This window comes from Camellia sinensis, chromosome 5 (genome assembly GCF_055761805.1).
Source record: "Camellia sinensis isolate YWXY chromosome 5, ASM5576180v1, whole genome shotgun sequence".
Classification (NCBI taxonomy): Eukaryota; Viridiplantae; Streptophyta; class Magnoliopsida; order Ericales; family Theaceae; genus Camellia; species Camellia sinensis.
Window position 1 is genome coordinate 208,921,902 of NC_138965.1, and position 20,765 is coordinate 208,942,666.

Sequence of the window (20,765 nt, forward strand, 5' to 3'; positions counted from 1 at the left end):
AGTTAAACACTATTGTTTATCTTTGAGAGATATTTTACTGACGTGATCATCGGAGTGCCCCTGGGTGGACGAGCTACCGCCGAAATCTCTTCTTTCTGTTGCAGGTTGTTTGGGCTTAACCTATTATGCCAGTATTCTCCAGTTGAGTACTAAGTTGGCAATGTGGTCGGAAATTGACACACACAATATTTATATATCATATTTAATTAAACATGTGATGCGTCGTTATTGTATTAGTAACAAATATGAGAGTCAAGGTTTCTTTTAAATTTAAATACGATTTTAAAGAACTCATGAGATACATCATGCATCTTGTTTCGATACCGAATCATTTATTTCGTAAGGTTCTTTATATATATCATCTATTAAAAAATTTATGTCATTTCGATAATTGTAACATTTTCATTTTATTATATTTTTCTTTAAACAAATCGATGCCTACTTAAAAAATATATCTTCATCGTCTATTTAGAAATATATATATATATATATATATTTTAATTATTGAATAAGTTTAATTTTTTTAATGAATATACATTGAACACATTGCACACAAAATAAAAATAAAAAAATAAAATCCATAATGAGCCATTACCCCTCAAGTTATCGAGAGAGCGAAACCCAAATTAAAAAAAGTGTAACTCGTAATCCTTGGAGTAGTCAATAGCATCACTCAGCTAAAAAATAAAGGGGAGTTATGGGACCGATTCTTTAGATCAAACTTAATTTTCAAGAAGTTTTGACTCAAAATAATTTAGCTTGTCTTTTATTTTTGCCCCTTACATTTAGTTGAGTGATTTTATCCTAAATCCAAACGCATCCCTATCTCTGTTTCTCTCTCTCATATTTCTCACTGGCACACTATCTCCACCTTCCCCATCACCATATATGTTGCTCAACTCAACCACACTCACCTCAACCACCATCGTCATTCTCTCTCGTTGCCATCACCGCTGCTCCTCCTCCATCATTCATCTGATAGCTTTAACACTGCAATCCTCCATCATCGATCTACCATCTTCAACATCGTCGTTGCCACCATCTTCCTCCATCACCGATCTACCATCTTCGGCACCATTGTTGTCACAATCTTCCTTTATCATCAGTTTGGGATGCAAAGTATCCAATCAGTGCATTGAAAGGTGTTGTTTATCTTCTACAAAAGAGTAACTAATCTGATAAATTTGTTTTATGAATGATAAATTTGTTACTTAATTCAGTGATAAATTTGTTGTGGTGCCCCTCGCTCTCTCAAATCAAGTCTGCTATTTGCAAATTTTTCAACAAATTCAACAGTGATAAATTTATCACTGCAACTCTGGCTAAGATTTATTGCATGATAAATTTATCACTGAAAATTAAACTTTTGATTCTTTGGCTTGATTTGTGATAGAGTAAAATGATGAGAATTATTATCTGGTAATGACTTCTAATCTCTCTATTTGATTCTCTTCATTTTTTTTTCTCTTTTTCTCTTATTGCCACCAGATTGGAGGAGATGGTTGCGGTGGTGAAGTGTCGGAGATGAAAAATGGCCAAAAAAAATATTGTCGGAGGTTCGCAATTTGAAGTTCAAAAATAAAATGGAAAAACTAATGGAAAAAAAACCAAATGCACAAAAGTATAACAAGAAGGACAAATTCGAGATAAAAAAAAATATAACAAGACTTGCTGTGCATGAGATAGAAACTTAGAACCTAATAGATAATAAATTCAATTATTGGGACTGACTAGTAAAAAATCTAAAAAATAAATTATAAAAATTAAAGCAAACAAAAAAAAGTGTTTTTGTATTTTCAAAAAGAGGTAGGAGGCAGTTTTTTTTTTTTTCTAAAAAAAAAGGATAACTTCAAATCAATTGACATTGAGAAAAGTATTTTTTAAATTAACAGTAAACTTTACAAATATTAAAAATATCAATAAAGGTTGAGACCCCCTTTGGGGGTCATCCTTTCACCCCTTTTACATTTGATTGGCTAACTTTTTTTTTTTTTCCTGATCTCTCAATCTCTAACCCCCACGTGTGTGTAGAGTGGTGGAGATGAGACTTTTAAGGGGCATGAATCATCGCTCTAAAAATATATATATAAAATTTGTCATGAATATTTGTAAATAACTTTTGAAATTTTTTATGTGAAAAAAAAAAAGTGATGGGGGAAGAATATCCGGTGGTATATTCGCAACGGCGCTGCTTGAGGGCCCGAATTTCGGGGCTCGAATGCCCCGAAATTTCCACTTTAGGTAAAAAAAAAAAAAAAAAAAAGGAAAAAAGAAAGAAAAAAAGAAAACAGTTTCTAAAAATGAAAATTAGGGGCATTAGGGACAAATTTTTTAGGGCCACCAATCATTTTCCTATTCGCAATTCAATTCAGTTCAATTGCGGATAAATATTATGATTGGGCGACATCGATACCGACGTCTCTCTCGTTCTCTATCTTTTTCTTACCATTTTCCTCGTCCAGCCACTAATCTCCGTACGGACACGACCACGTGTAAATAATCAACTCTTCCCTACGACGACCTAACTTACCAGGGTCCCACTGCTCCCACTCCCATTCAATCACTACTTTCCACGTCACCTCACCACTAGAGCTTCGCGAATGGCCTTTGCTTGAGTCTGGCCGGCGCACGTGACACGCCATTCTCCAATTGTCTATTCACACTTGTGAATGGATTTTTTCTTTTTTTCTTTTAAGAGATAAAAGAGAAAAAAGTGGTCTATAAAATCATCTCAAAACCTTTAGGCCGTTTGTTTTGGGTATGAGAAGGGGATTGAGTTTAAGATAGTTGTGGGTTCTATTTAATATGTTGTTTATTTATAGAGTTGAAGAATAGACTGTTAAGCTGAAAGACTTAGGCCCCGCTTATTTTTAGAGATAGAATGGAGGAGATTGATAGTGAGAGGATTAATAGTGAAGAGATTGTTAGTGAGGGGATTGATAGTGAGGGGATTAAGTAAAATTGTGTTTGTTTTGATGATAGTTGTTAGTGTAGGGATTGTCAAATTATTTTTATGTAAAATAATAAAAAAATATAAAAAAAATTAAACATTAATGCTTTAAAAAAAATATCGAACATGTAAAAAAATTTTAAAAAATAAAAATAAAAATAAAATAAAAAAATTTCAAAAAAAATAAAACAAATAAAATAATGATTTTTACTTAACAAAAAATACAAAAAATTAAACATTAATGTTAAAAAAAAATGCCCGACATGTAAAAATAAAATAAAAAATAAATAAAAAAAATTTATAGTCCGCCAGACTATTTTTCTAATACCGAGGCTCATCCGAATCCCTTTGGGAAGGCCCATCCTAATCCGGAACTCACTATCAATCCCCTCCCCATCTCTCAAAACAAACACAATATTAGTGGGTCCCACCTCACTATCAATCCCAATCCCTCCTCTAACTCTCTAAACAAACGGGGTCTTAGGATAGGCCTTGCAGATGAGATTCAGATGGGCTTCCAGGACTTAGTATTAGAAAAATAGTTTGGCGGATTAGAAATTTTTTATTTATTTTTACATGTCGGGCATTTTTTTTAAACATTAATGTTTAATTTTTTGTATTTTTTGTCAAGTAAAAATCATTACTTCATTTATTTTATTTTTTTTCTGAATTTATTTTATTTTATTTTTATTTTTTTAAAATTTTTTTATATGTTGGGCATTTTTTTTAAAATATTAATGTTTAATGTTTTTGTATTTTTTAAATTTGTTTTATTATTTTATATCTATTTTATATAAAAATAATTTAACAATCCCTACACTAACAACTATCATCAAAATAAACACAATTTTACTTAATTCCCTCACTATTAATCCCTCTATTCTACCTCTGAAAATAAACAGACCTTAGATTTGGGTATAGGAAAATCTAACCATTGATTGTTTAATAAATAAAATTAGATTACTCGGTTTAAAAATTGACTATTTTATTTGATATATTAACTTTTTATGATAAGATATATTACTCTACTTACCATCTAATATAATTATATTATCACTTTTTATCTTTATTTTTAAAATAATATGCATTATTTGGTTTTAATTTAAAAAAAAAAATTGACTATTTGGACATAATATTTTGTTTGTTTGGTTTCAATTTATTTATCTAACAATTTAGAAAAAAAATTACAAGATCTATCCTTTTTGACAAGTATTAATATATATATATATATATACAGTATTAAATTTTCAAGATTTTTTTTTTAAATTTGAAAGAACTATCTAAAAATTTCAAAAAAATTATAAAAAACAAAAATATTTCCAAACCCCACTTTTATAAATTTATTATTAATTTATAATTGTTTTTCAAATTATTACCTGATCTGAAATTTTTATTTTTATTTTTATTTTTATTTTTTAATAAGATTTGACTATTATTAGTATTATAATTTTGGAGGGGGTGAAGATTGGGGTGGGGCCGACTTTATCCATAAGTAGCCGCAGTTGGCGGCATCTTCTGAAGAAAGGGGGAGGTGGTGATGGCGTGTGGAGTGATGAAAGCAGTTATTACAATTTTAAAGCAAGAGAGAGAAAAACTAAAAGGTTTTTGGGGGATTGGAATTGGAATTGGAATTCGAAGAGAGAGAGAGAGAGAGAGAGAGAGAGAGAGAGAGAGAGAGAGAGAGAGAAAGTGGGGGCTTCGTCCCTATCCAAAACCACTGTTGTTGTTGTTAGTTGTTAGGCCCCACTGATCGAATGTTCCATACGTATCTTTCTCAACCGCTGTTTTTTTCTCTTTCTTGTCATAATAATAACCTATGATATTTGTGGAACAACAATCCACTTTCAAATTTCACTATCCTCTCATTTTTTTGTTATTTTTGGTAGAGATAGATTTTGGGTTGTTTTCATAAGTAATCAGTAGGTTTCTGTTTTTTGAATTCTGTTTTTTAAAAATAAATTTTTTAATTTTTTTTATATGCATCTTATTTAGAAATGTTTGTGAAAAAATATTTTAAAAAATTAATAAATACATAAAAACATAAAAAATATACTGAATTATTATTTTTTTTATATTTTTTGTATTTAGTGAATTTTTTAAAGATTTTTTTCACAAATATTATACTTTTTAAGTGTATTTATATATTAGGTGTGTCTAAAAAATTGCTTAAAATATCTAAAAAAATCATTGAAAACAAAAAAAATACAAAAAATAAAAAAGGAGAATTTTCTAAAAAGTATTTTCTGAAAACTAAAACAGAACAAGCTGAATTATTTTATTTTTTTAATATTTTATGAAAAGATGTATAAGAAAGTTTAAAAAAAAAAAATCTTTTAACAGTGACTTTTTAACTATTTTAAATTATTGTCAAAATACCCCTTACTCTAAATGGTTTAGAGTGATTTCATTTTTGGATAATGCTACTTCAAGTCCAATAATTAGACGCATAGTTCATCAGAATATCTAATATAGCTCTTTCTTTCTAATACATTCTTTAATTAATAATCAATTATCTTACTTACACATCATTGAATTCAGAAAGCGAGTCTAAAAAATAAATATGTATATAATTTTTTTAAATATTTTTTGATAAATTAAGATTTAATTTTATAAAAGTTGATGGTATAATATTAGTGGTAGTTATTTTATTTTTTTTAAATCTCAACTATACAAAAAATTATTATGAGAAAAATTATTTTAGAGAATTACTTTAAAAAAAAAAAATCAATTAGAGAATCCGAAATCAAATCAATGGACTCAAGTAATAGATTGTTAATATTTAGTTTAAAATTTTAATGATTTAAACTTGACTTATTTATATTTTTAAATTGGATTTGAATGGTAGCCCAAGTGATTTTGAGAGGGCACTTTACGTGCTAGTGTCATCACCAGATTTGAGTCTATGAAAAAGTATTGATGTGTGTTGTATTATAACTATTAACTCTTTAACATTTTACTTTGAGAAAAAAAAATTCTTACTGATTTCAAATAAATATAATCATGCCTTAAATTTTAAAATGTGTTATTTGTATAGTAATTATTTATTTTTTCATTTGAAAACTTAATAAGTTTTCAATATGTTTAAATTTAATTTGTTACCTGACTTCAAACCAACTTTTAATCAGGTTCCGTTTGACAAGATGGTTGGGGCTAAATTAGCTCATTAAAAGATAAAATAAAATAAAAAAATTAATAAAACAAAAGGATTATTTTGGGAATAGGGTTAAAAACTGATTTTTTTTGTCTTTTTTTTTTGTTGGTATTTTTCTTAAAAAACATGTAAAAAATGTGAGAGATATTTATTTGACCCAAAATAGGTTAAAAGTTAGAAGATGTTTTTTAACCATCTTTTCAAAATAGTCCAAAATATTACATTTAAATCATAATTATTTTATTTTATTTTTTTTAACAAAACTATAAAAAAAAATCAAAAATTCATCCAAATTAAAACTTTTTTAATCAAGCTAAAATAATTAAATAAAAAATAAAAAAATCTCAATAAAAAGTTATTTCCAATCGAAGGCAGTATACATTTGAGAACCATGGTTATTGTTTGGGATAAGGATTTACCTTTTATTTTAATTAGACACTTGTTTTTAGGTTGTTGTATCCATAGTTTCAAGACAAAAGTTGTTGTATCCATAGTTTTGAGACCATTCCACGACACTGGCGCTGTAGATTCGATGAAATGTTGTTGTTGATAAACTTGCACACCCCTTGTTGATGACGATGACTAATTGACTCATGATGCCGATGGTAATAACAAAAACAAAAATGCTAGAGGCCCCAAAAATTCTATCAAAAGTTTTATCAAATGTCTTACATGGGTGTGGGACCCACATGTGACCCACATTGTGTGGGTCCCACACCTATGTGAGACATTTAGTAAAACTTTTGGTAGAATATTTGGGGTCTCTAGCATTACTCTAACAAAAATTGGGATTTATAAACTCAAAATTGTAGCACAAGAAATGGTGACAATTATGAAAATATTATTAAAAAAAATCAAAAATATAGAAATTGATTACAGAATGAGACACAATCTTTTCATATTAGATGGGTCTCACTTTTTACGAGTCCTACATGTTCAATTCTATATAAGATAATTGAAATATTTTGAGTGCTTTCAACTCAAATTCTTATCAAAAATTTTAATTCAAATATCATTGGATGTTTAAGTATCATTATTATTATTATTTTGACAACCAATTATATTTGACAGAAAAAAGAAATAGAAAAAAAAATTAACTTGTTTTTATTCACATGTGCCTCATTTTTTTTTAACAAAAAAAAAAAAAAATTTATAATTCAAACACAATATATATTTTTTATAATTAATAAGTGTTCAGTGTAGGTTATTGTAGGTTATACGTGTTGTATCTTTATCATTAATGGATAATTACATATGGAAGGGATGCATCACATCTGAAGTGGGTCCATTTATTGTTTAGTTTGCATATTTAATTATTTGTAACAGTATTTTAGAGAATTAGAAAAGATATTCAAAATTTTATTAAATTAATAATATATGATCTAAATTTATTAATATAATAATTCAATATCGACGAAATATTATTTGGATCTTGTTGTATACCAATCATCAAAGACAATCTAGGCCCAAAATTACAAAAATATAAAATAAAAAAATCAAGAATATCTTTGATATTTTAACAGCAATTAAGTTTTGATAATTAATGGAGGACCACTTTAATAAATTGTGATAATAACCATGGTTTTAAAAATCGGACCGGACCGGCCGGTTCAACCGGTGAACGGATGGAGTTCCGGTCCGGTCGACCCTCTTAAACCGGCCATTTGAAAAAACCGGCCTATTTTTTGAAAACCGGTGAACCCACCGGTTAAACCGGCGAACCGGTCGACCCGGCCACGGGTTGATTGAACCGGTCCGGCCTCTTTTTTTTTTTTTTCCTGTTTTTTTATTCTTTCTTTTCTTTCTTTCTTATTTTATATATATATATATATATATATATATTATATATTATATATATAATAAAAATTTAATTGGAAACTCTCTTTTAAGGGTCTCCTCTTGTGAGGAATCCCATTGAAAGCTTGAAATTATTGTGAAAGCTTCTATCTATTTATAAGAAAAAAATTCTTCCAAAAAACTCAAGAAATCTATGTGGGATTCAATCAAATTCATTGGAGGGAAACTTAAAATTTGATATCCCTCCAAAAATTTTGCTCTTCTTTCAATCAAAGTGTTTGAATTAAAATCATATGGAAGAAATATTAAATATTTAAATTCTTCTTCCAAAATGAAAATTAATAATATTTTTAAATATATTTTTATATTTTTTAATAAAAAAAGTATTAAGAGAAATATTTAAGATTATTAAAATTTTTAATTTATAATTTTATTACTTATATTTTTATTTAAATATAATTTTAATATATTTATGACGTCACGGTTCGATTCCGGTTCAACCCGACGGTTGAACCGGTGATCCGTCCACCCGATCATTTTTCCGGTTCATTCACCGATCCGATTTTTAAAACATTGATAATAACATCATCTTCATTATATTTGTAAGGGTGCTACCCTTGTCAGAGCAGCTCAGCTATGATATCATACTATGCAAAAATAATAATTTTGAATAATTATAATTAATTAGCAATTATAATATAAATAGCAATTACATATAAATTCTCAAGGTGAGAAAGAGACTGCAAAAAATAATATAAAAGGAATAAAACCCATATGTAGGTAAATAAAATTGAACTTTTAATCTCTTCATAAAATGAAAGAATTTTGACTAATAGACTAATATAAAAATCAACAATGATAGAGATCTATTTTTTTGTAGACTCTCACAACCCCCAAAGTGATTCACACCACTCATGATGTGGGCCTCACACATATATGAGTGCTATAAATCACTTTGGAGGTTGTGAGGGTCCTAAAGAAAAAGATTTCACTCATATTCTTTGTAATAAATACATCAAACTCTTTTAGTTTACTATAATTTCACTGGACTGCTTCAATGTTTTAATTCACAAAACACTAAGCCTCATTTTCATTGTTAATTTGTTAGCCGTGTATGAAAGAAAAAAAAAAATGTTTATCCTTATGTTTACACGTCATCTGCATTATAAGAAAAAAAGAAAGGAAAAAAAAACTTACTAAAAAGATAATCAATATAATTATGCCAAATTTTTAGGGCTTATTATATTTTTTTAAACCTCTAGGGTTAGTGTGTAAATTTTCATATCTATATATATATATTATATAAAGTTTTTGCATGTTTTTCAAGAATAAAAAATAAATAGTAGCCGGATAAATATTGGCCAAAAGCAAAACTTACCAATGTATATCTTTGTCTCATGACTTTATTTATTTATTTATGTATTTTTAAAGAATAAATTTTAGGCTTTCAGACGCAGTAAACCTAATTACATAGATTTTTTTTTTTTTTTTTTTTGGACCAGAACCTAATTACATAGTTGGTTCAAGTTTTCAATTTCAAATCAGAAAAGAGGAGGGTGTGGGAGATCAGGTAGGCATGTCGTTGAAGTAATTAATTAATGAGATTGATATTTTTTTTAGTTGGATAAGAATTTCTTTTTCTGAATAGGTATGCAGTGAAGTATCTTATTAATAGATTTGGAATAAACTATAGCTAATTTTGTACCTCTTTTCTTTTCCCTGTATTTTTGGGTCCCATCTCAATTTGAATTATAGATAATTTAGTATCATTAAAATAAAATAAAAAAAACAGACTTATTGATCTTTTTTATTATTATTCTCTGATTCTATATGTCATGCTTGCTCGATATTGTGCATTATAATTTTTAAGAGGATTTACGTATAAGTCTTAATAGGTAGATTTTTTTGGTTAATAGGTCCTATGATAATTAATAATATTTTTTATCAAATACTATTAAAAAATGTCATTAATAGTTAATTTTCAGCGACAGTTTCAAAATTACCACAAAAAATATCATTAATTATAAATTTTAGCAATAGTTTAAAAAAATTATTACAAACAACGTCACTAATTTTTAACTTTCAGCAACAGTTCAAAAAAATCGTCACAGAAGAACATTACTAATTGTAAGCTTTACCGACAATTTATAAAAATCATGACAAAAAGTCACTAATTATCAATTTTTAGAGACATACAAAAAAATCGTTACAAAAAATTATTTTTAGCAACGATTTTATTAATATTTATTTTTAATAAAACTTAATAAAAATTAAATCTAACTATTAATATCTATTGGTAATTTATCCTAATTTTTAAAAGCATTGGGTTTAATTGTCTTCAATTTGGCTGTGTGTATATCAATCTACAGCTTTAGCTTTGGACAATGAGGTCAAACCAAACCTGTGCTTATTATTATTTTTAATTTATATTTTATTTTGGTAATCTTCCTCTCTCACTTGGATATGCTTATAGAATATGTTACTACAATAATATAACTATGATAGTTTTATAACTTATGGCCATCTCGATAGATTATTTATTTTAAAATTCAAAGTTTAAGTTCAACCATGTCATTATATATGTATTTTATTTTATTTGTACATCATTATTCGAGAAATAATTGTATTTTGTTATCTTACAACAATTAACAAAGAGTTGAGTCATATCACTCTCACATTACAAGTCGATTTTTAAGGAGTTATACCCAAGTGGTTTATATCATTTATCAGAGTCGAGCATAAAGCGACGTAATGACAAAATTAGGATACTTATTAAGGTGCTGAGTACTAATAAATGAAAAAAGAGCCCCGAGAGAAAAATGACTATTACTAAATCCATATTGATAAAGTGACGTCGATTGCAGTGAGTACAAGCTTTTTAGACATCTTCTCCTACTACCAAGTGATTTGTACCAAATTATGCACCCAGTACCAATGCAATTGAATAGAGTAGGACTTCATACGTCATAGTAGGAAAGAAACCAACCAAACAACTAATCGGGGTTTTGTTCAAAACTCACATGACAAAGATATTATAAATTCGGATGAGATTTTTAGGCATAAAGTCCACTTTATGTAGGCCTACTCTTATCCTCCTTCATTGATTTCATTGGCACTTATGGGTTCATTTAATTTGGAAAATTTTGATAAGAAAATAGTCTATTGATTTGGTTATCAACCTACCTTGAGTTGCTCTTCACTTAAAAAACCCAAGATTGTGGCTAAAATTTGGCCAGGCTTTTGCTACACATATCAATGTTGAATGGAGGAAACTATGGCTGAAGGAGAGATCTACCCTTTGCTAACTACCAAACATGACCTAACTTGTTAACCAATAAAATTGTTAAAATCGGAAATTTATGAAAAAGTTTTGTGAATAAAATTATAAAAACAGATTGAAAATCTTAAGATTTTAGTGAATTTTTTTTATTATTCTCAATAATAGTGGTGTATGTTGAAAATTATTAAAATCATTAAAAATTGATAAATTTAATAAAATCTGTACTAACATGACCGGTTATAGAGCACTATATTATCAAATTGTCAAATTATTTTTTATTTTTTTATTTTTTCTTTTGTGGGTGTGGAAAGTCAAATTTATACTGTTAAATATAAATAATAGTTTTTATTAATAAGTACTTTTAGTAAATTGATTAATAAAGAATTGAATGGTTGTACCATTGTTGACAAATCTTGGCCTTACATTTGTTGTTTTTCCAGTCCAACAATGTTTGACCTTATCACCTTCATTGGGAAAAAAATACAGATCATACATTTGGATTTCAAATACCTTTTTAAATTTTTTATTTATATTTCGGGCGGACATTTTTGACTTATCATGGTTTTGGAACATGTGACGTGTTTCCTTCTTTTGGATTTGGGATAATCTATTTCAAGTTCAGAAGAGAAATTAAAATAGCCTTTAATATTAATTTTTAGTACATTGTATGTTATTATCATAATTTTGAAAAAAATGAATACAGAAAAAATTCACTAAATACGATACGTATGTGAAATTCACGCATGTAGGCCCATATTTTGTCTTATATCGGTGTCTCAAACATATTTTGTGACTTTAAACTTTTTATTTTAAAAAAAAATGATAACCAATGTAGTTAATTTATAAATAAAGACACACGCACACACACAAAAAAATATATATATATATATATATATCTTTTTAAATATAAATTAATATATTTTTTTATACAAAAACGAAGGCTATCCACCTCTCATGGGCGTTGTTTAGTGTTTAAATGATATTTATAACTGTTTTATTTCACCTCTTATGTATATTATACCACAATTGTTATATGTATATATAGAATTATCTTCTCCTTTAAAATAAGAGGTGAAATAAAAAAAATTATTGTATCACATAAAAAGTGAAGAATTTAAATAAAATATAATGCTGATATATAGTCTAATTTTTTGGGGAAAAAAAAAAAGATTTAGTTCTATCTCTCGGATCTAAACAAATTAATTTTTTTGGAACATGATGATGATGTATATTAGCTCTCAAATTTTATTTTCATTTGAAGTGTTCGCACATTCTAGTCGAGGACATAGTGATCCCACTAATAGGCCCTAATGCGTTGGGCCCAAAAACATAGCCCAAAGTTTCTCATTTTCAGATCTAAATAGGCAACATTTTGGTATTTTTATCTTTACTAATCAGGTTATTTTAACAGTGATTCCTCAAGCAACATCATGATTTTCATGAGAAAAAAAACATAACCCACTACACTTGCAGAATAAAATAATTTGCAAATATATATATAAATCTATAACAATGATGTGATAGTGAATACTACTAAAATTTTGATAGGTTAACGAATACAGATTTAACAAATCATTATGTATAAATTTTTTGTATAATATTTCTATTTCATTACTCATGTATATATAAAACAATACATAAATGACTAAAGGGTCGCCATAATTCAAACGACGCTGTATACACACCAAAAAGAGAAAACGACAATGCTACGTAGCTCAAATTTTGTGGCTCAAAAGTGGCTCAAAGGCCAAAACGACGTTGTTTTGAGTACAGAACAACATTCAAATGGCCAAAACGACGTCGTTTTGGCCATTTGAGCCACTTTTGAGCCATAAAATTTGAGTTACGAGACATTTTTCAAGAGAAAAAAGATCAAAAAACAAAATGTGTCAGACCAAATTCATCCCGAGTGTTGCCCACATCATAACAAATTCAAATCTATACCACACATCTCATTTTTTGAGTATTTTTTTTTTTTTTTTGTAATCAAAGTTACACATGGCAAGCCATTCCAACTTCAAGAGTAGATGCGTGAGGTACATTTAGAGCATAGGTATGTGCCCTGGAATTCCTTCTCAAGAGATCATACCCATAATTTATAACAAGCTTCTTTAGTAGGCTAGACCCTTGCTTTGCACTCACATATGAGTTTCCCAAAATGTAAGCCAGCCCTGCTTCCCTAGCCTCCATCAACTCCTTCAACTCCTCAAGTGCACTGGTGCCCATCTCTGGGCTCTCCGGTACAACAAACCGGACCCGCTTCCTTGGCCGTGTCACCTGAGACTGAATCTCCGATGTCCCGGCTGACCCTCCATCATCTCCCTCATCCTCACTCATTTTTATCCCTTTTGCACGCGTCGAAGGTGTTCCAACAACTGCCATTTTTTCATCTTCCTCCCCCAAATCTTCATCCATGCCGTTGGGTCCCGCTTTTCTGTTCCGGATAAACTCCGCTATACTACACACAAGATCTTTCTCAAATGCCAGGTCATCCATCTGAACATCACAATAACCATACCGGACAATGCACCTATACAGCCTGTATTCTCTTGGCCCAATATGGCCCACGAGGAATCGTTCGTTGTGTTGAATGTGGGGGACCGGGACATTTTTAACGCAGAGAAACACTAGGACTTGGTGGAATGCTGGGAGGTTGGTGACAAAGTGGGAGAAAATCGCGGGGATTCCAGAGACGAGCTCTGTGTGCATTAGGCCAATGCCGCGAACGCGTACAATGCCTAGGCTCGGGCCCAAGCTCAGAAGCCAGTCAACCGAGACCTTGTTTTGGACGTCAAATTCATACTTTTTCAACGTGCCATAGTGCCAGACATACATGACGATCATGAAAATGAATGAAAGTGCAATGGGGACCCACGCTCCATCGAGAAACTTGATGAGAGAAGCTGAGAAGTAGAGAGCTTCAATTGTTCCAAAGAAGAAAATGAAGCTAATTGCAAGGAAGACGCTCCAGTGCCAGCATATGACGATGACTAGAGACATTAGGCAGGTGGTGACCAACATGACGGTTATAACTGCTAAACCTGATCCAAAAGGAACAACAGAGTAATTTGGTAAGTAATGATAAAAAACAATAAATAATTTGAAAATTTTGAGGTGGTTTAAGAAAACTAACGCCATGTTTATTCATGCCAAAATTTAGCAGCTATTAGAATGCTAGAGGGAGGATGCGCTATCGACAACAAAGTGTCTTAGTTTCTTTGACTTTATCAATAAATATTCACAATTTTGTGTTTGTTATTGACTTAAATAGTTTATATCATTTTATTGTAATGGTTGCCCCTTCTTTCTGACTAATTTTTTTTGGTTCTGTCACTGATATGAAGAGACTTGAATTCAAAATCTCCCCTAACTTGAGCTCCAATACTATTTTAATGTCCAAAAAACTTAAACTGTTAGAACATAAGCCCAACAATATAAATCAAGCTATCCAATATGCGCATACACATAACAATAGTTTACCGAGAGGGCCTCATACAGAACCTAGACAACATATTCTCAAGTTGAGAATAACAACCCCTGAAATTGGTTAAATTTCATTCTTCATATTCTTCTCTGTTTATCATATTGCACCATTTTTTAGTGAATCATGTCAACGGTACTCGTGTTTTGGATTATTTGACTTCAGCCATTGGAAAATTCAAATGGGATTAGGATTACTATTAAAATTGTTATGTGCTTTGATTATTGCCATACCCGAAGCATTACCCATGCGTTTTGTGTCTCTGAAACCAACAGTAACAGCCAAGCATAACAGCATTAAGATCCAGTTAATCTCCGGGATGTAAATCTGGCCGTGTACTTTGGACGATGTGTGAACTATTTTGACTCTTGGGAAGCAGCCCAGAGCGGAGCATTGTTTGATGATCGAGAAAGTTCCAGTGATGATGGCTTGGCTTCCCACCACCGCAGCGAGTATGGCAATCGCCAGAACCGGCCATCTTAATTTCTCTGACACATCAGCGTGAGATATATTTGTTAATTGAAATTCATAAAAAGAATTAATATGCTTTATCCTGTAATAATAAGCAATCAAAGACACCTACCGGGCACTGAAACATAAAATCCAATTTGATAGTTGTTGTTGATAACATGGTGCTGAGATAGATAAGCAGCTTGGCCCATATATGCCAGAATCAAGGATGGATAAACCACGGATGTGAAAGCAATCTGCAGAAACATGACTGTCTATTAGAGAAAGATTTGAGAAATCGTGAACTATATCCTCAGATTGCTCAAGTCAACACGATACAAATTGAAGAACACATAATCAACAGAAGTAAAATGGCAGAAAATAATTACAAAAAGACAGATGTGCAAGTGGTCTTGTGCTCTGGTGCAAATGATAATAGGGGCCTTATTTGCAATTCCCCGATAAAAAAATGGGAAAGGTTTAGATCATGAAGGAGAACCCAAATTTTGAAAACCTCAGATCATCTAGATTCAGATACTGAAGAAAATATACCTGGATCGACAACTGTGAAAAGTGTCCTAGATCTGCAAACATTGCTTCTGAACCTATAATAATACAATAAGCATTAATTAGAAATCAAAAAGGAAAAAAAAAAAAGAAAAGAGAATAATCCTTGGATGTGAAAAGAATATATACTTACCGGTTATGCATAACAGAATCCCGCCCAAGGACATCCATCCACCTCTTTGAGTTTTCTTCAAAAATTTGTACATGTAATGCGGAGATAGTGCTTGATACACATGAGGGTTCCAGTGAAAGATGTTATATACGCCAATAGCACTGATGCACAACAGCCACATTATAACCACTGGTGCGAACAAGAATCCAACCCTGTGCGTGCCATAATGTTGAAGGGCAAACAAGGCTATCAGTACAATACATGCAACTGGAACTTCTACATCTGCAGAACAAGCAAATTTTTAGGAGGCTGTACCAAACTCTACACTACGTGTGATTTAAAATTTTAAAATATACAAAACAGTTAGAAAGTGGTATCCTCGAGATCCAAATGCAACTATTATTAAAGAAATTGAGGCGAGTTTGATGACCTCAAGGGTTCTAATAAGGACCTGAAGATCCTATTTCCACATGCATCTTCGCATTCAACATGCAGTTTTCCCAATAATTAACCACAAGAGACCACCAACACGTGCGGCATCAAAATCTATAAAAGATATGAAAACCTCAAGATACCAATCCCGATATTCATAGCCTCGTGGCTTTAGATGCACGAATTGGTTTAGTCAAATGAAAATTCACTTACTATCTAAGAAGAAGCAATCATAATCTTTTCTGACTAGTTGCTAAATTACGCAAATAGATTTTTAACAAATGGAGCAACATGCCAATATAGACATTTTTTTCCTCACTTTCTGGTATGATGAATCACTCTGGACCCAAATACAAATCTACTGAATTTTGAGTTGAATTCTGTGACCACTAACTTTGTGATAAGGTACATCATCAAGAGCCCAGATTATTTATATATGGTCAAACGGAAAAAATTTAACTTTCAATTTTCAATTATTATTATTTTATTTTAATTTTTGTGTATCATATTTAGGGGGTCTAACAGGTATAGTTTGTGTTTTTGAATTGACTGTATCACACTTGTATGTTGATGCTCCGTGTTTTCCAGTTCACCTACTTCAATGACTCTGGTTCAGTATTAGTGCTCAAATCAAATAGAAGCTGAATCCATTGCCTTTTCATTCAGTGATCCTTTTAACAGTAATATATCAAATAGTAATGATATACCAACATAATTTTTTAAATAAAGTCTATACAGAATGATGAGGCTAAAGAGGAAACTATTTGAATTTTTTAGATAGACTAAAAGATGTCTTCAGTAGAGGAGAGGGAAAAGCCGCTTAGATTGGGTGATTTTTGACTGAATATCACTTATAATACAATGGTTTGCCTACTTAACTTGAAGGTATTGATATATACACCAAGAAAAAATTAATAAAAGCTTCACCCATCAAAGGAGACAAGATTGAGGATCTTACATTTGTGATGCTCTTTTGCCATAGCAAGCTCCAACCCAGACACTGCAGAAAAAACTGCACAAACATTTGGCCACAACAATCAATCAGTCAATTTAAAAACATTACGGTGTCATTTGGTAACCTTTCTGTTTCCTGTTTTCTGTTTTCTGTTTTCGTTTTCATATATATATATATATATATATAATTTTTTTTTACAAAATCGGAGATGAAAACTTGAACAGAATCAACAAAACATACCAGAGATTGCCGGTGTGAGGACACCATCCCCAATCACCATACAAGCCCCAACCAAAGCCAATAGAAGGAGACATTTCTGCAACACTATATGCCTCTCTAATGCAGACTTCAAACTTTTCCCAAAACTAGTTTGAGGAGTGATATCCTTCTTGTAAGATGACACTTCTTCATCTGCTAATGGTAATTGGGTAATGAGTTGACTCGGGCGTGTCGACACAGGAGAGAGTATAGAGCAAATGTGCCCCCTTCACCATTGTCATCTGCTTTGAGAACAATTAAAACATATTTGAGAAGTGGAACTAAAGTGAGTGTCCAGAAGACAAAGGACAAAACCCCAAAGATCTCTTCATTGGTCTCTGAGTGTTCAATGTCATCAGCAAAAGTGCTCTTGTATACATACAGTGGGGATGTACTCAAATCACCATAGACAACCCCCAAACTCTGGTAGGCTAAGATCAGTACCGTTCTCCAAGATTCGTTCTGGCAAAAACAAAAACAAGAAAAACAGAAATAAGGTCGAGAAACTATAATGGGTTTGTTCCAAAACACCCAAATAACTCAAATTAACACGTACCCATCTCACAAAAAGCCAAAAAATCCAAAACCAAAACCAAAACCAAAACCAAAACCAAAAATAAGGTCAGGAAACTGAAATGGGTTTGTTCCAAAACACCCAAATCAAACTAACACATTCCCATCTCACAAAACGACAATATGGTCAAAAAACTGAAATGGGTTTGTTCCAAAACACACAAACACATTCCCATTTTACAAAACAAAAACAAAAACAAAAACAAAATAACATGATGGTTGGAAAACTGAAATGGGTTGTTCCAAAATACCCAAATAACACAGTTTAACACATACCCATCTCACAAAATAAAATACAAAACAACAATATGGTCTGAAAACTGAAATGGGTTTGTTCCTGAAGACCCAAACAACAGAAATTAACGCACAACCATCTCACCTTAACAGGGTTCTGATAAACCCCACTTTCCAGATCCATGATGGGTCACCTCAAAACCCTAGAGAAGCCATTTTTAATGTAAATTGAAGAGATTCAACGAAGACCAATTACTCAAAACGCCCTACCCAGTAAAAAAACTTCAATGAAATCATACAGTAGCTTCAAAAAATAAAATGATAGTTTAGTAGTAATTATGCAGAGAGCAGTTCAACAACTCTCAAAGAAGAAGAACAAACAAGAAGAGCCACAGGTTTTTTGGAGTGAAGTTGGAATCGGAGAATAAATTTGTAGAATATTTTGCTTGTAACAGTGCGAGATTTGTTTTGTATTTGGTGGGTATTTACGCTTCTCTTTATGGGTTCGTTATTGTTGATGATTTATAGTATATATATTCTTCTTGTTGTGATCTCTGAGTCCACTTGAGAGAAGAGTTCGTGACAACGAAAGCTCTGAAATTTAGCCCAGCTGACGATTATACAGTGACATTTTCTAATTCTCTGAGAGCATGTTTGTTTTGAGGTGGGATTGTCGTTGTTTGTTTGAAAAATTTTGCTTTGGATTAATAGTATTCTGGACTATTAGTTTTATAAATATGTGATTATTTTATTTTATGGGGTGTAGGGTAGAAATTATGGGATTGATATTTCATAGAATTATTTTTTAAAATGCCCATTTTACCTTCCATACTATTATTTAGTAAATAATTAGAAAATGGTAGAATGGTCTTTTGAATATTTATAAATTATTTTTTTTTAGTGTTGTTAATTTAAAATTATATATTAAATAAAAAAATTAAATTATAAATTATAAATTAAATTTAATTAAAAATAATAAATTATAAATTATGGCCTTATAAATTAAATTTTTTTAGTGTTGTTAAAACATTAAATTTACATATTAAATAAAATTATTTTTTGAGTGTTGTTAATTTAAAATTATATATTAAATAAAAAATATAAATTATAAATTAAATTTATTTAAAAATAATAAATTATAAATTATGGCCTTATAAATTAAATTTTTTTAGTGTTGTTGAAAATTTAATTTATATAGTAAATAAAATTATTTTTTTATTGTCATTAATTTAAAATTATATATTAAATAAAAATTTAATTTAATTGAAAATAATAAATTAAAAATTATGGCCTTATAAATTAAATTTTTTTAGTATTGTTAAATTATAAATTATAGATTACAAGAGTAAAATAGTCTTTTGAACATTTATCCTTATCTAGTCCGTCTAATCAAACATTGGATTCATTAAAAATAGTCCAATCCAGACATCTAATCCCATGACTAAACAAACATAGGATACAAATCTAATTCAACCAAATAGTCCAGGGCCAATGTATCCCGGGACTAACAATCCAATGGATTACAATCCCCCCTTATCCAGCCCGTCCAAACAAACACACCCTGAGTTGACTCTGCGTTACATTCTTTTAGATTTTTTTGAAAAAATAAAAAATATAATTTTATCCTCGTAATAAAAGAAATTTTGTTACATTGAATTTAAAGGCTAACATGCTTATTTTTTTGTTAATTTTATTACAAATAAATCTAAAAATTATGATTTAAATTGATAAATTAAAAACTCAGTGTTTATTTTATTATAAGGATCAAATTCTAATATTTTTTTTACAATTATTTCTAGGTTTTTTTTGCCTTTAATATTTTTAAAAAAATTTATGTCATACTTTTTAATTTTTAGATCCATCTAATTTTTTTAAAAAAATATTTGTTTTTATTTTTAGTACACCTTTTTTTATTTTTTATTTTTTCTTGTCCATCTAGTTGAGTATAACTTAAAAATAAAACAATTTTACAAAAAAATTCACTAAAATATAAAATAAAAAAAGGAAAATGATTTGTCCCCCTAATTTTCTTCCCCCGAATCCCCCGAAATCACAGAGGAGAGAAAGAGAGGGGAAAGAGAAGAGAGGGGAAGAGGAGGCAGGGCTCAGCCATCGCAGCCCTCTGCCCGATCGTCGTAGCCTCCGCCGTCGCCTCCGCCAGATCGTTGCAGCCTCGCCTCCGTCGTCGCCTCCGCAGGTCCGCCGTCGCAGCCCCGCCCCTCACAGCCCCTGCCTCCGCCCCCGCCTCCGCCCCATTTGTTGGGCCCCCTCCAGTCCCTCCTCCTCCCTCTCCTCCTCCTTCTTCTTCTTCTTCCATCTTCTTCTTCGTTTCTGATTCAACCAAAAAAAAAAAAAAAAAGGGCAAAAGCGACGTCGTTTTTGCCTTTAGGGGGATTCGGGGGGCCTGTTTTCGAGCGACGTAGCATTGCTCATAAAAAAATATATTAAAAAAAATCAACTCTCCAGACACACACAATGCTAACTGTCCTGAAATTGTAGGGGTGTTTTGAAAAGATTGTTAAAAA

General features: G+C 30.5%; 1 protein-coding gene across 1 annotated transcript; it reads right to left on the reverse strand.

Annotated features, from left to right (window-relative positions):
- Nucleotides 1-13,031: 13,031 nt before the first annotated feature.
- LOC114320280 (potassium transporter 6) lies at nucleotides 13,032-18,562 on the reverse strand. Its single transcript, XM_082871362.1, is given in 9 exon segments — nucleotides 13,032-14,219; nucleotides 14,893-15,147; nucleotides 15,243-15,366; nucleotides 15,662-15,714; nucleotides 15,810-16,070; nucleotides 17,179-17,232; nucleotides 17,416-17,592; nucleotides 17,595-17,895; nucleotides 18,386-18,562. Coding segments are annotated over 9 exon segments (2,313 nt in total). The 5' UTR covers nucleotides 18,425-18,562; the 3' UTR covers nucleotides 13,032-13,170.
- Between the last annotated feature and the right edge of the window lie 2,203 nt (nucleotides 18,563-20,765).